Source organism: Siniperca chuatsi, linkage group LG13 (assembly GCF_020085105.1).
Source record: "Siniperca chuatsi isolate FFG_IHB_CAS linkage group LG13, ASM2008510v1, whole genome shotgun sequence".
Lineage (NCBI taxonomy): Eukaryota > Metazoa > Chordata > Actinopteri > Centrarchiformes > Sinipercidae > Siniperca > Siniperca chuatsi.
Window position 1 is genome coordinate 3,918,165 of NC_058054.1, and position 14,046 is coordinate 3,932,210.

Here is a 14,046-nt window from a genome sequence, read left to right on the forward strand (position 1 = left end):
CAAAGATAGATATACAGATGAACTGAACCTCTGTCAGTCTCTTACTAACTATAAAGACTAAAATATTGCTATGCTGTTTCTACAAAGTTTTATTCAAATTAAAAAGCGAAAAGGAAACTTCTGCACAGTTTGAATCCCAGTGACTTGTGACAGAGAGCACCACGTACAGAAACTCAAACTGATGAAACTGATGAAGCTCATTTTGTTTAATAGACAGGTGATCTGTGGGAAGAACAGTGCCGACATGCCATAACAATGAGACAAACACTGGAGGGAAAAAAAGAACAAATTAAATAAATAATAATTAAATAATAATATATATTGAAGCAGCACTGAAGGGGTTTATTTTTCTTTTTAGACGATTTGCCAAAGAAGAAACCTCCTTTGCTGTATAAACCGTCCAACCCCGACACCCTGGCCTACCTGGACTTCAGTGTCTCCACCACAGGCATGCTCGCTGGAGTCAAGGTAAACACAGACACACACACTCACACACCGAGCCGAGTCAGTTTTTCTGGCCCTAAAACAGGACGTGTTCCTCGGAGGGATAATCTTAATAACTGTGGCGATCCTCTGACTTTTCATCTAGCACCACCAACAGGTCGAAATATCCACCTCCTAACATTTCAGTTCATTTAGATGCGACTAATAATTAAACTAATGATGATGAAACTTGATGATGATTTTCTATCCCTTTTCTTTGTATTTTCCTTTTCCAATTTTCTTCTTTTTAACAATTTTTCAGTATGTAGGGCAAGCTAAGAATGTCATTATACAGTATACAGAACTCTCTGTGTGTGACAGTACAGCTTTGATGAAAATAATCGTGTTCACGCCATATGGATGGATGGTGGAGATGAGAAAGATTCCCATGTTTACGACTTGTGATTGTTCACATCACCGGAGGAGTTGAGACAGTTGTATGACTGCAGAGTTGGTCGTATGAGGATTAAAAATAATGTGTATTGATAATGTAGCACCATGTTCCATAAATTTGGGTTTAATTGTCTTGAACGATGGATTTTGGCAGACGTGAGGCGTCCGTGTTTCTTCGGTTTTCACTGTATTATCTAGTCAGACACATCTGAGCTTTCAGAACAATCTGAGTTCCCAGTTGTGACACAACTTGGATTTTGACACAAACTCTATTTACATGTCGGAAACTGGAAATTATGGCAGTTTAGATATGAAATGAACGCTGCATAATAACATAACATAGCTTGCTAATATGCTAATATATTAATATGCTAACATTAGCATATAATGGCTAAATGTCGCCCAGTAGGAAATGATAACATGATAAACATGCTGACATTTACATGTTACATGTTATGTATGTTGCTAACTGTAATATTAGGTAATATTTAGCTCAAAGAACTTTTTTTTTTAATTGATTTTTTTAGGTAACAACATGATCATTACTTGGCACCATACTCAGGCAACACTTAACTTGTTTTGCCCCACTATTGTTAAAAAGTTGTCTTTCAGTGCTTTCATGTATTCAGTATTTATTCATTGACCATAACAGCAGCTAGCATGGCTATAGACTTTGTCTTGTTTAAAAAATTACACTGATTGGATAGTTAGTGGCTCTACATTGTAAGTGAAATTTGACAACATCAGCCCATTTATGTTTTGACATTTGAAGAATTAAGACCGTTTGGCTTAATTAACACTGATTAACGCTCAAAATTTCAAAGCTATAATTGGGGCCCAGCATCATCATCACGAGCGCTGACATGTTTCTGTGTATATTCAGTACAACACTCCTTATATTGTTATTCAACAATATAAGGAGACTGATAGTCTGAGTGTTGGAGGTGCGTAGTTAGATGGTGGTGACATTTTAAAGATTAAAGCACCTATTGATTCTTGCTGCAGCAAAACAAACCTGCATCCTGTACTCAACTCATTATTTCTCTGCCACTATTCATCTGGTGTGTGTGTGTGTGTGTGTGTGTGTGTGTGTGTACTGTGTGTGTGGACATTTTGGCCAGTCCTCACAACTTCAAAGGGCTGTTTGAAGGTTAAGACTTAGGGTTAGGGTTAGGTATTTATTTGTGATGGTTAGGGTAAGGGGCTAGGGAATACATTATGTCAATGATGGTCCTCACAAAGATAGAAGTACAAGGATTTGTGTGTGTGTTTGAATCCACTGAAGCGAACTTCTATTAAATAAGACCTTTTCTTGTTCAGTCTCTGATCCATCCGTGTTGAAACCTTTTGCTTACAGACGCTCACAGAGAGCTGATAGAGAAGATGAATCTGTTTCCAGACAATAAAAAGAAACACAAGCAGAATAGGAAATTATTTTGTAGGCACATCTTAAAGGTGATAAGTGTTGTTAGAAAGGGAAATACCAATGCTCTAAAGGTCTATTATTCTCTGAAATTTGATCAGAATCAGAAATACTTTATTGATCCCCGAGGGGAAACTCTTTTGTTACAGCTGCTCACTATCAGGTCAGTGCACACAGGAAGAGACGTACTAGACAAATCAAAATATAATACACTATAATACAGGTAAGATAAATTACGTACAAGTGGATATAAAGTATAAAAGCTAAAATAAGTGTAAGTGCCAAAGTGGATTTAGAGGTTGATAAGTATGTACAGTATAATAATACAATGTAATAATATAAGTAATAAGTAATAGTGCAATATTGATTACTGTCAAGTGTATCTTATTAAGATGATTATGAGATGGTGGATATTGCACAGCAGTAATAGAAGTATGAATAAATATCAATCAATAGGGAATTTTTAAACTGAAAACAGAGTATATTGCACAGCAGTAAAGCTGATAGCTAAAGACTGAGGAAATTTTCACAAGTCTGCTGAAAATGTAAACCTTCAGTTGACAAAATAATAAAACCCAGACAGAAAATGAACCTCAGGTAATGGCTTTAATTGCGTTTTGAAATGAGACCACTCGGTTTCTTCTATTAGTTGGACCCAGATTTAACAGATTAATCCAGATCAGGGTCCTGACTCTAACCTTGTGTCGGGGCACTCTCTCTCTCTCTCTCTGATGTGATGTGTTAATATTCTCATTTTATCAGTTATTAGTCTCACCTTTAGCGACCTGAGATCACAGTGTACATTAGAGAAGATTGAAGATAATTGTAGATGAAATAGTTTCCAGCGGAGAAGAGGCTGCTCATTTCAGCTAACGTTAATATATGAATTTCTCTGTTATACATGAGGGAAAAGGAATATTGTCAAGGTAAATCGGATCTGACACTTTACGTCTTTTGCTTGCTTTTTTCCCTAAATCATTCAGAATGAGGCCACTGGGTAAATCCCAAAAATGTAAACAGAATTAGTACTCGACTTGTACAACCATGCTGTAGCCTACTAAAGAACCAAAAAAACCTTCACCTGATGGGAAGTTGTGTTCGTAAAACAGCCTGGGCTGAAAAGAGACTTTTGAAAGCCAAAAATCTCAACTAGAGATTTTTCGTTTAGGTTCTGTTAATTGACAACATTCAAATATATCTATGAAATACAATATATTGAACTTTGTCAGGAATAGAAAGGTAAAGTCCTGGATGTTTTTCCATCATTGTCCGTGGTGTTTTCACAGTCAAATAACCTCTATCATGATGGAGGCATCCAATGTCTGATATTTTTGAAACTAGGAACTAGAGCCCAACCAATACTGGATTATTATTATTATAATATATGTATTTATTTTATTTTTTTTACAAAACCAACATTGATATTGTTAAAGACCGCTTAACTTGTTTTTTGGGGGGGGTTGTTTTGTTTTTTTTAAGATACAGTATTTACTGAGCAGGACTTTTATTAACTGTCAAATAAACTTGTAAACTCTATGTAATGGCAACACTTTCTAAATTCCTAACTGCAACTGTCATTTTTCGACTGACATAAACGCAGATATTGTTATATCTGGGATAAAATAATATCAGTCAATATATTGGCTCGACAGATTTATCTTAGTATTTTATCAAAGTTTTAGTGACGGCACAGTACCATGAACTAACAGCACAATCTAACATTGGATCAGACCGGAGGCTAATAGCTTTAGTTTCTATTCAATAAGTTCGCCTTCTAGTTCTGGCTGGGGCCTTTCTGTGTGGAGCTTGCATGTTCTCCCCGTGGGTTTCTCTGGTTGTGGGCCGTCGGCTGAGACCGGCTCCGGCCCCCCTGCGACCTTCTAAAGGATAAGCGGGTATAGCTAATGGATAAACGGATGGAGGGCTTTGAAAGCCGTAGCAGCAACCCCCAGGGTTCCTGTCAGGAATGAAGAAATGAACAGCTGTGAAACAACTTGTTCTGCCTCAGCCATGATGTCGAGATCTGAGATGAAGTAATCACTATGATCAGTGCTCTGTTGACCTCCCACAGCTACATTGTATACTACGGGACAGTTGAAACCTCACTTCTTAGATTTGACCTGATATATCTTCGATAAACAGACAGCTGTAAAATGATTCTCCATTGCTGGTCATTGTATCATACTCTGGATGCTACAAGCTATTTCTTCTGTCAATGTTCACACCATCAGCGACTGTTGCTACGTCATTTTGCATCATAATCACAATTAAAAAAAACAAAAGCCTCATTTATGAACGCTTTGAGAAACGCACACTAATCAGCAAAAAGGAAAAGCAGGGCAGAAGGAAACAATGCCGGCGTATTTTCTCATGTGCTGGTAAATTGCCTGTCCATTATGTTTAATCACCATTCTTAATGAGCAAATCAGTCAATGCTAGTGCATTAAAGCTACAACGGGCAGCGCTGGTGCCAAAACACAATGAGAAAAACAAGGCGGTCAATTCATCAGGTCACTGCTGCAGCCAGAGGCTCCTCATATCTGAAGTTTTGTTATGCTAATCAGTGCGCTGTGGCCATATTTCTAGGTAATTAATCATTTTTAGCTTCACCAGGGCAGGAGGTCCTGAGTTCATCCTTTAGTTTTTCTTCGTGTGTGTGAGTCTGAAGAAACGATATTTTCTGTTTCTCAGTTCTGCTTAAAAAAGAAAAGGAAAGATCACATGAGAATATCCCCACTTGTTTCCGATGACTGTTATAAGCAGCAGTTTCTTGACACTAGTAACCTGAAATCATTACGTGTATCTAGAAGTTGCAGCTCAAAAAAATGGATCCATTGCATGCACGAAATGTACATTTTCTTTACAAAAATAAAGATTTCTGGACTGAACATGTGTATTAATGACTGTACCTTTACTGAGTGTCGCGTGTCTGTCTGCTGTTTAGATGTCTCACACAGCCACCAGTGCCTTCTGCCGCTCCATCAAGCTGCAGTGTGAGCTTTACCCGTCCAGAGAGGTCGCCATCTGCCTGGACCCGTACTGCGGCCTGGGCTTCGTCCTCTGGTGCCTTTGCAGGTCAGACAAACAAACAGAATCCGCTCCAGTCAGGGAGGGTAGATGCAGAAGAAGAGGTAAAGGCAGGTCAGAGAGGACGTTTTGAAGAACATCTTAACTTCTTGTTTTTGAACATGCACCGTTCACATATTCATTTTGTGATGGCGTTTGGGATCTCTTAATAAATATCACTGGTTGTGGGGTTTGTTTCACTGTGGTGTATCCGTTAGAATACACTAGAAGACGCTACAGAGGTTTCTTGTACTTTACCGGAAGGCTGTACAGGTTTACACTTGGTGTGTTGTTTCTAGAATAACAGAGAATAAAAGAGAAATATCACAGATAATACACAATCAATTGGTTACACTGAAAGTCACTAAAACTTTGTCCACAGGGTGTTTATTTCCATCAGTTCCAACATAATCACTCCATTCTCAACGCTTCTCTTGTCTGGTTTGTCTCTGCAGTGTGTACTCAGGTCACCAGTCCATCCTGATCCCTCCGTCCGAGCTGGAGGTGAACCCGGCTCTCTGGCTGTCGGCCGTCAGTCAGTATAAAGTCCGAGACACTTTCTGCTCCTACAGCGTCATGGAGCTCTGCACCAAAGGCCTCGGCCTGCAGACCGACTCTCTGAAGGTAAAGGGGGCGCACTGTCTCGAGGAGAGTTTGTGTTGTACACTTGACATTTTATGAATTTAACAAGAAACCCAAGGAAGTTTAGAAACAATTATGCAAGTAAGTGTCATGCAAAGATACAAGGGAATCGATCACAGATACTAAATGTCACCAAATAACTTCTTATTCTACGTCCTCCTCGTTCCCTTCAGTCTCGAGGGTTGGACTTGTCTCGGGTGAGGACCTGTGTGGTTGTAGCGGAGGAGCGTCCCAGGACAGCCCTGACACAGTCCTTCTCCAAACTTTTCAAGGACCTGGGACTCCACCCTCGAGCCGTCAGCACCTCCTTCGGCTGCAGGGTCAACCTGGCAATCTGCCTGCAGGTCAGTCAGACTTTCCTCTCTTTGTTCCTGGTTGTCTCTGCTTCCATTTTGCTTTTTTGCAGAGACTGAGGACATTTCTTGCTGCGACATTGTGGCCGGATTCACTTTTGAAATTGTGCATTCACATTTGAAACTAGCTGCTTTGTTCTTTATGACCAGGGATACGTCAGCTGGTGTTGACCATAGCTGCTTGGTTTTTTTTGTTTGTTTTGTAGGAGAAGTTAGCGGAAGCTGAACTCTTTGTTAGCAGGTATTTTGTATTTTGCTAAATGTCTATTAGCCTCAAAGGTAAATTACAGTAAAAAGGATATTAGCTCTGTCATACTTAGGTAAACACAACAGAAACGCCACTTAACTGTAGATTAGCTCATAAATGGCGACCGGCTGAGTTTGTGATTGTATAGTCTACAAGATACAAGAAATAGTTTGCTCTCTTATCCAGAGTCAGACGAACAGGTGGACATCAGTATCTCTTTGCCTCCTGTGCAGAGATACAGTATGTCCAGGGTGTGTTAAGCCTTGCTTAGAGGTGGGGGAAACTGCTAATTTTGATGTCAAAAGTGGAAAAATACACCTTCCTACAACTCCAAAACTGTCGTATTCACATGTTGTACATATTTGTATTCAACACCTCTAAAAAAGACAACGAGACAGCTTGGTAGTATTTGTACAATAATTTAGCCCTTTTGTAAGATGTCCAATCAATAACTCTAAAAACCCCTAAATGTATGATTTGGACGTGTCATAGTTTAATTTTTTCACAATACTGGTAGTTTGCCGTGAAATACAATAATTCCTTGTACGATTATTTGGTTTTTGGCACCAGGCAACGCTGATGTAGCATCTCGGAGGTCCAGTTCATATAGTGATTTTGACAGCTCTTGTAACTGAATCCCCAGCTAACTAGCAGCTGGTAACTAGCTTGCTCTGATGGAGGCTAACAGTTTCCTCCTGCTTCCAGTCTTTGTGCTAAGCTAGGTTAAACACGTCCTGGACCTGTGTCTGTATTGGATGCACAGAGATGAAACTGCTATCCATCTTCTCGTCTGACTCTGGGCAAAATGTCTTTATTTAAATAGGTCATTCTTTTGGAACTGTTTTTGTTGATTAGGAGCTGCATGCGTGTTTTTCATCTGAGGAAAAAAAACATTTAAATTAAATTGGTGCTTTCAGGGACAGTGGACTCATCTCTGCCTATAAGGCGCACAGATACAACCCTAAATGGGTTTTCACACCCCACAGTTTGGGGTTTGCTGGTTAGCCCATCACTGCTGAAGTGGAGGAACCACATAACTGCTATTTTGGTTGTATTGCTTTGTACTGCATTGAAAGTTTACACCGTTGTTGATCAGTTGAATGATTTTCACAAGTCCTGGGCACATGAAACCTGATAATTTCTTGCTTTGAAGTGTAAAGAATACATGGATGTCAATGAAAGAATGAGAATCAGGGTATTAAGCCAGCAACAGTGTTATGTTTGTGAGGAACTAGATTACAGGTTCCAGTCATTCTCTTCGTGTTCATCTTTCGTCCGAACAAACCCATTTTTGAGACATTGAGCTTTTCAGCGTTTCTCTCGGGTTCAGCTCCATCCTTCCATTTCAAGCTGATCATTGCTCTTACATTTCAGCCTTAAGTTGATCAAATCAGGTTATTCCCAAAGTTCATATGTAAATGTCACAAAGTTTCCCCCTTTGCTGTTCTTGAATGGAATAAAAGGATCTCTTGTTATTTCCAAGTTTCTAATAAATTAAAACATTGCTGACCATTTTATAGATATTAATGGTAAGATACGATGAAAATTCAAGCCAATATGAAGAATTTTTAAATATTACAGATTTTTAACATAATTTAGTCATTCAATTAGCAGTACAGTGTTGTTGTACAGAACAGTTATTTCTAACTGCATGGCTCATAACTTGAATTAACAGTCAATATACAACTAATATTACAGCAAAACAACTAATATTACACAGTATATTGAATAACAACTCTATAACCTAAATTAACAAAACTATTTCTAGCGGCTTTAAATGACTAAACATCTGGCTGAACCGTTTTTCAGTCCTGACTGCTTGTTTTGTTTCTTTGAGTTTTCCATTTTGACATTTTTCTTCCTTCCCTCCTCCTTCCTTGTTTTAATCATAACCCCGCCCACATATCTCATACTTGGTTTTGTCTCCGCCCTCCTCCTCCTCCTCCTCCTCTCCTCCTCCGCCCCTCTTTGCTGCTGTAGCCTCACAGGCTGGGAAAGCTTGCCGACCAGGTAGGGAACCACCATCAATCCCCCCCCAACCACCTCCACCTCCGCCGCTTGTCAGCACATCACTCATCAGCTGGCTTTAGATCAAAGTTTTTAAGGATTGCTCCTCTGAAAATCTAGATTTTGTTTCCAGTTCTCCCTTTAGGGTTGAAAGGTGTGTGTCTGAAAAGTTTGTAGCTTGCTCCTTCACAGACGACCGGCGCTGTAGTCCGCTTGGATTCACAAAAGTTGGGGCCTGGTCACACCAGCATTTATGACAAAATTACAAAATAATGGACCAAAATCAACACTGTGTGGATTTGCCCACAGAGGTGAAGTAAATTTGCGGAATGTTTTTGCACTGAGTTCAACTTTCATGAACTTTGACATGCAAATCTGCACCATTAACTAATTGCAAGCCATCTTAAAGGGGAACGCCATCGATTTTACACATCAAAGTCTGTTTGCAGGTGTTGGGGAGTACTACTGCATATGTGGAAAAAGGTGTACAAAGCCTTTTGTGTCTCCAGAGTGAGCTGCACGAAATCAAGTGATGTCACTTGAGTCAGTGTCGGTTGGGGCAGAAGACTACAAGTTTGAAAATGAAAAAGACTCTGGGGGTGTGGAGCAGTGGTGGAAGAATTATTTACCCCAGATTATTTACTAAACGCTCCTCATTTCTGCTTGAGGCTAGCGGCTCGAGGCTACATTAGCTGCTACTAGCATAATACACCCCAATCTCCGGACAAACTGTCTGTGGTTGAGTTGCATTATGGGTAATGTAGGTGCCAGGTTTTGACAAGGAAGAAGACTGCGTGTAATAAAAAAGACGTCTCTTGTTCCGCTGCATAGATATTTTTAAACTGTCCATCGTGAGTCCAACAGTGTTATAGGAGTGCAATGCTAAATCGGTGGAGAACTCTTTTAACAACGCTGACCTTTGAGGAAACGGAGAGTACAAAATTGAAGATCATGTTAGCTGTGTTGAGCCATCTAGTTTTACAGACATTACCCTGCTCTGCCAGAGGATAGACTGCTTCATAAAAGCGACGCAACACGGTCTGCAGCCAACCATGAGACAGGAGTCGATGGGCCAAATGCGTCTTTTGAACAAACGGTTAACTTATTGTCAGGTTAGCGACTGACGGCCATCTATGGTAGTAGGCTTTCGGCACCACCTGCGAGAACGTGAAAATGAATGTTGTGGTGCCCCTTTCTGGTGTGACCGGGCACTTACGATAGATTCCAGTGATGGGAAAATGCGTTAAAACATTTTCTAAAAGTCCACAGAAACGTCTCAAACCACTTCTCCACCATGTGTTGTCGCTTTGCCAATGAATTGCTAAATATTCTTCTTCTGGTGGAGTTTCAAAGTTAGATAAGCAGTCATCAAAGATGATGCTATCTGCCATTTTGTGCTCTGGGCGTCTGACTCCCAGCATGCCGCTGTGTTTCCGGTGGTGGGCTCTGTGCACAGTTTCCCCTCTGCGAGGGTTTTTGTCCTGAATCACCTGTGAGAGAGAAAAGGGGATGGAGGAATGGTGGAGGAAGAGAGAGGTCGGAACGGGAGTCTTTATCTCTTTCTTTTTCTTGATTTATCTTCAAAATGTTCACTTTCACTCACGTAGGAGTACAGCAGTCAACACAGAACTAAGACATTTAGCAGATTTTTATATGTAGTCCAGATGTAGCTCAAATCATATCACATTTTTCATAGATTTTATATGTGTGTATATTTTTCAGGGCAGATTGTTGGCTTTGCCACTAAAGAGTTTTCACGTACCAGGATGTAATCACTCAACTACGTCATCATCACCCCTTTCTTCCATCTTTCCTTTCCCCTGGCTTGGCATCACTTTCCCCTCTTTTCTTCCCTCTAAAAGAGTTTTATTGTGACTTTTTGTTTGCATGTCGATCAAGTAGAATCAAATTTTAGAAAGCTTTTTTTTTTTTTTTAATGTTGGGATATATTTGTTTATATTCTAATCTGCTTTTTGTTTTGCTGATTTCCCTCTAAAATCATCCCACTGCTGTCGCTCCCACATTGTTCTCCCCACCATTTTGTAAATGTTGTAGAGGGTTTTGTGGGATCCCGTCTTTGCTCTCAAACCCAAAGCTTTTCCCTCTGCTGTGAAGGGAAAGCTTGTCTCTGTGAGCACTAATGCACGAGCAGTAGCTTCCACAGCGCCCTGGTTAGGAGGAGTAGTAGTAGTGGTTGTAGTAGTAGAGGTTTTTGTCATGCAGTTGTACAAAAAGGCATTGTGTGACCCTGCAGTGTTAACTGTTGCGGTTTGTTTCTCAGGGCACCTCAGGACCCGACCCCACAACGGTGTACGTTGATATGAGAGCGCTACGGCATGACAGGTGAGTTAAACAAACCACACATCTAATTTATTCACTGTTTTTTTAACTGAGAAACTAATCTAACTAGATGTTTTTCAAGATGGAATAAGTCAAAACAAAGAAATCAATTATTACATAATTGATTAGCCTCTTTGCACTGATAAATCATGCTGTTAAAAAACACACCACTAGATGGTGTACAAGATCCCTGCCATTAAAACATTCACAGGAAATGTCAAACATTATCTTTTACCTTTCATCGTTATTCATCACCTGTAGTTTTGGGATGGTTGTTGGCCTGTCTGTTGGTCCACCGCTTTGTTCCAGACTGAAATATCTTGACAAATATTGGATGGATTTTATTGAAAGTGTGTACAGACATTCATGGTACAAAGCGGATGATTCCTAATTTCGTTGGTAATCCCTTGACTTTTCATCTAGCGCCACCAACTGGTCAAAATTTCCACCAGTCCATCATTAAGTTTATGACAGAATACCTCTAACCCTAATGACCAAGTCACTGTCAGCCACAGCTACACTTTGAGATTAATGCTAACTTTAACATAGCATGCTAACTTGTTTTTGTTAACGTGATACGTGCTAATGTTAGCTAACATGCTAAAAGTTACATAATAAATGTTAGTTTATGAGTGTTAGCATGCCTACTAACATTCAGTAGCTATTCACATTTATGTTAATATCGGCATAAAGTATATTATTTGTAGTTTTCAGACTAAAACATGCTGATATGGTGCTTTTAATGTCGTTTTCAGCTGTACAAGACTGTGGTTGTACTGGACAACAGAGTTCACTGTGGGACTATTTTCAGTCCTACACCCACTCCCAACATTGTTTGCCCCGTCAAGCTCACAAAATGAAGAAGCGATGCTTAAATTTTCTCTGTAATCTAATAATTTCCAAGGACGTTTCCTGGAAATAACGATGCAATTGATTCTGATCATTTTAGGGGGGGGGGGGGAACACTGCCTCCATGTTCCCTGTAATTACTACAAAATTACTTTTCCAGTAACCTTCCTATGCGTTTACTGTTATATACAAGTTCCTTTTAGGAAATTATAACACAGTAGAACCTGTGAAATGAAGCATTGTGTACCAATAACCCTTTATATATTTCTTTTGAGTTAATATTTTAACTATTTGATTTGCACAAGTGTTTTTGCATTTACATGCTTGGGTAAGCTCAATAATAACATCCTCTTGTATTTTCTCATGTGAAATTTCATCCCACAGTGAATCTGTTTCCCATCCTCACACACTCAGGCATTAAATATATTCTGCACCCACAACATTTTGCGTTTGGTCCTGTGGGATCTCAGTCCTGTTGCAGCCTCTACTGGGCAGCTTCAGTGTGAATGTGGTGAAGTTTATGAATGTGAATCTGCAGGGGGTTTGTGAATGAGAACACGCAGCTCAGCAAACACTGCCAGAATAAATAAAGCGCTCAGCAAAGATCCTTATTCTAATGCACGACTTGTTCTACAGCTAAGAACCGCCGCTCCTAGCTGATTGTAAAAAGTTTGAATATAATGAGAAGCTGAAAGTTTCTTCAAGACAATAAGACGATTTCAGGCATGTCAGCTTGACGCCCCGACTGTCACCCTCACAGCCTCTCCCCTTCCTCTAAAACACTTCCAGTCTGAGAAAGATGCACTTAAAACCCATCAAACCCAGTCACATTTCATGCTGGGTGACACTATAAATAGCAGCTCGGGAGTCTCCACAGTTTCTTTTGCCAGAGTTTTGGCTTTCAGGGGAGAAGTCTGACTTCATGAACCAACTCGAAGATTGAAAATTGCTGCGAGGGGTCAACATTAGTGTCAGATTTCATGTCTTATGGTGGTGAAACACTGTCAGTTTCCAGGCAACAGATGGACAACAACTCCAGAATGACAAGCAAGACTTAAATTTATTCAAATATCTCCTGACAAGGTGGTCTGGTGGGACTAAAGGAACAATACTGAGACCACTTCAGCTCAGCTCAGCTCACAGTTGAAACTGTCAGGAGCTGTTACCAGTCCCAAAAGTTTCCCAGTGTGTCTGGGAAACTTCAGTTTCCTGTTCTGTGATCCAGCAGATCATTATGGCCTTCAGCCTGCGTCTGCAACCGCTCTGCTGTCATTTTCCTCCAGAGAAGTCACAGTACACGAAGCAGCGAGGCCGTTCAGTCCTGCGGTGTATAAATATAACTGTCATTGTGCATGATTACATGTAATCACTCTTGATTTAAGCAGGTCTGTTTCTACCAGAGACGCTCTGTGTTTCTTGTTTATAATCTAACCAACCACCTCTGTCCGTTTCCTTTGTAGATTCAACATTTGTTTTTGTTTTTTTTGTTTTTTTTTTAGTTGTTAGGACAAAAGTATAATTATTGTTTTTGCCCCAACATCCTTTATTTCATCTTAAATGACGTATTTGCAGATTAACTCTTGAGCAGAGCTGTACGGCAACACAGATATTCTAAAAATCCCAATATTCGACCCCAAAGGTCCCGGGTTTGTTCCCCGCAGCAGCCTGTCAACGTGCTCTCGAGCATGTGGTGTTCGACAGGGAAATCAAATCCTCCAAAACTACAAACAGTGAAATATGAAATACTTTCCGATTTGGTTTATTATCCGATATTACACATATGTCAATCCATGTCCTTTTTGAACCACGGAGGTAAAAACATGCAAATAATAAATAGAATAAAATTAATATCGTATTTACAGACTAAATATTTATGGTTTATGTAAGTGGGACATAAATGTGTTTCCACTGGCATGTTTGCTTCTGTCCCTTTTAATCTGTGTTAATGTTTAATAATGAAAGAGTTTAGTTAACAGATACTTTTGCTGTTGTTTTATGCTGCATCTCTTGGTTTTGCTCCACAGGGTCAGACTAGTGGAGAGGGGGTCACCACACAGCCTGCCGCTGATGGAGTCTGGGAAGGTGAGGGGTTTTTTCTCTCCCTGTACTTAAAATGCTTAAATAATTTAAACGTTGATGTTGATGTTTTGTCTCTGGTTTCTGAACAGATCCTGCCGGGGGTCCGAATCATCATCGCCAACCCAGAGACCAAGGGACCAATGGGAGAGTCACATCTGGGCGAG

General features: G+C 40.0%; 1 protein-coding gene across 5 annotated transcripts in view; it reads left to right on the plus strand.

Moving 5' to 3' along the window:
* dip2ca (disco-interacting protein 2 homolog Ca) overlaps positions 1-14,046 on the plus strand; it is a 234,798-nt gene that overhangs the window by 212,589 nt on the left and 8,163 nt on the right. For 4 of the 5 annotated variants that reach the window (XM_044219310.1, XM_044219314.1, XM_044219313.1 and 1 more), the window contains 8 exons: positions 359-468; positions 5,244-5,374; positions 5,821-5,989; positions 6,181-6,351; positions 8,588-8,617; positions 10,896-10,957; positions 13,828-13,885; positions 13,972-14,046. In XM_044219310.1, coding sequence (XP_044075245.1) covers positions 359-468; positions 5,244-5,374; positions 5,821-5,989; positions 6,181-6,351; positions 8,588-8,617; positions 10,896-10,957; positions 13,828-13,885; positions 13,972-14,046 — 806 coding nt within the window. The remainder of the gene's footprint in view (positions 1-358; positions 469-5,243; positions 5,375-5,820; positions 5,990-6,180; positions 6,352-8,587; positions 8,618-10,895; positions 10,958-13,827; positions 13,886-13,971) is intronic. The other variant, XM_044219312.1, reaches the window with a different exon arrangement.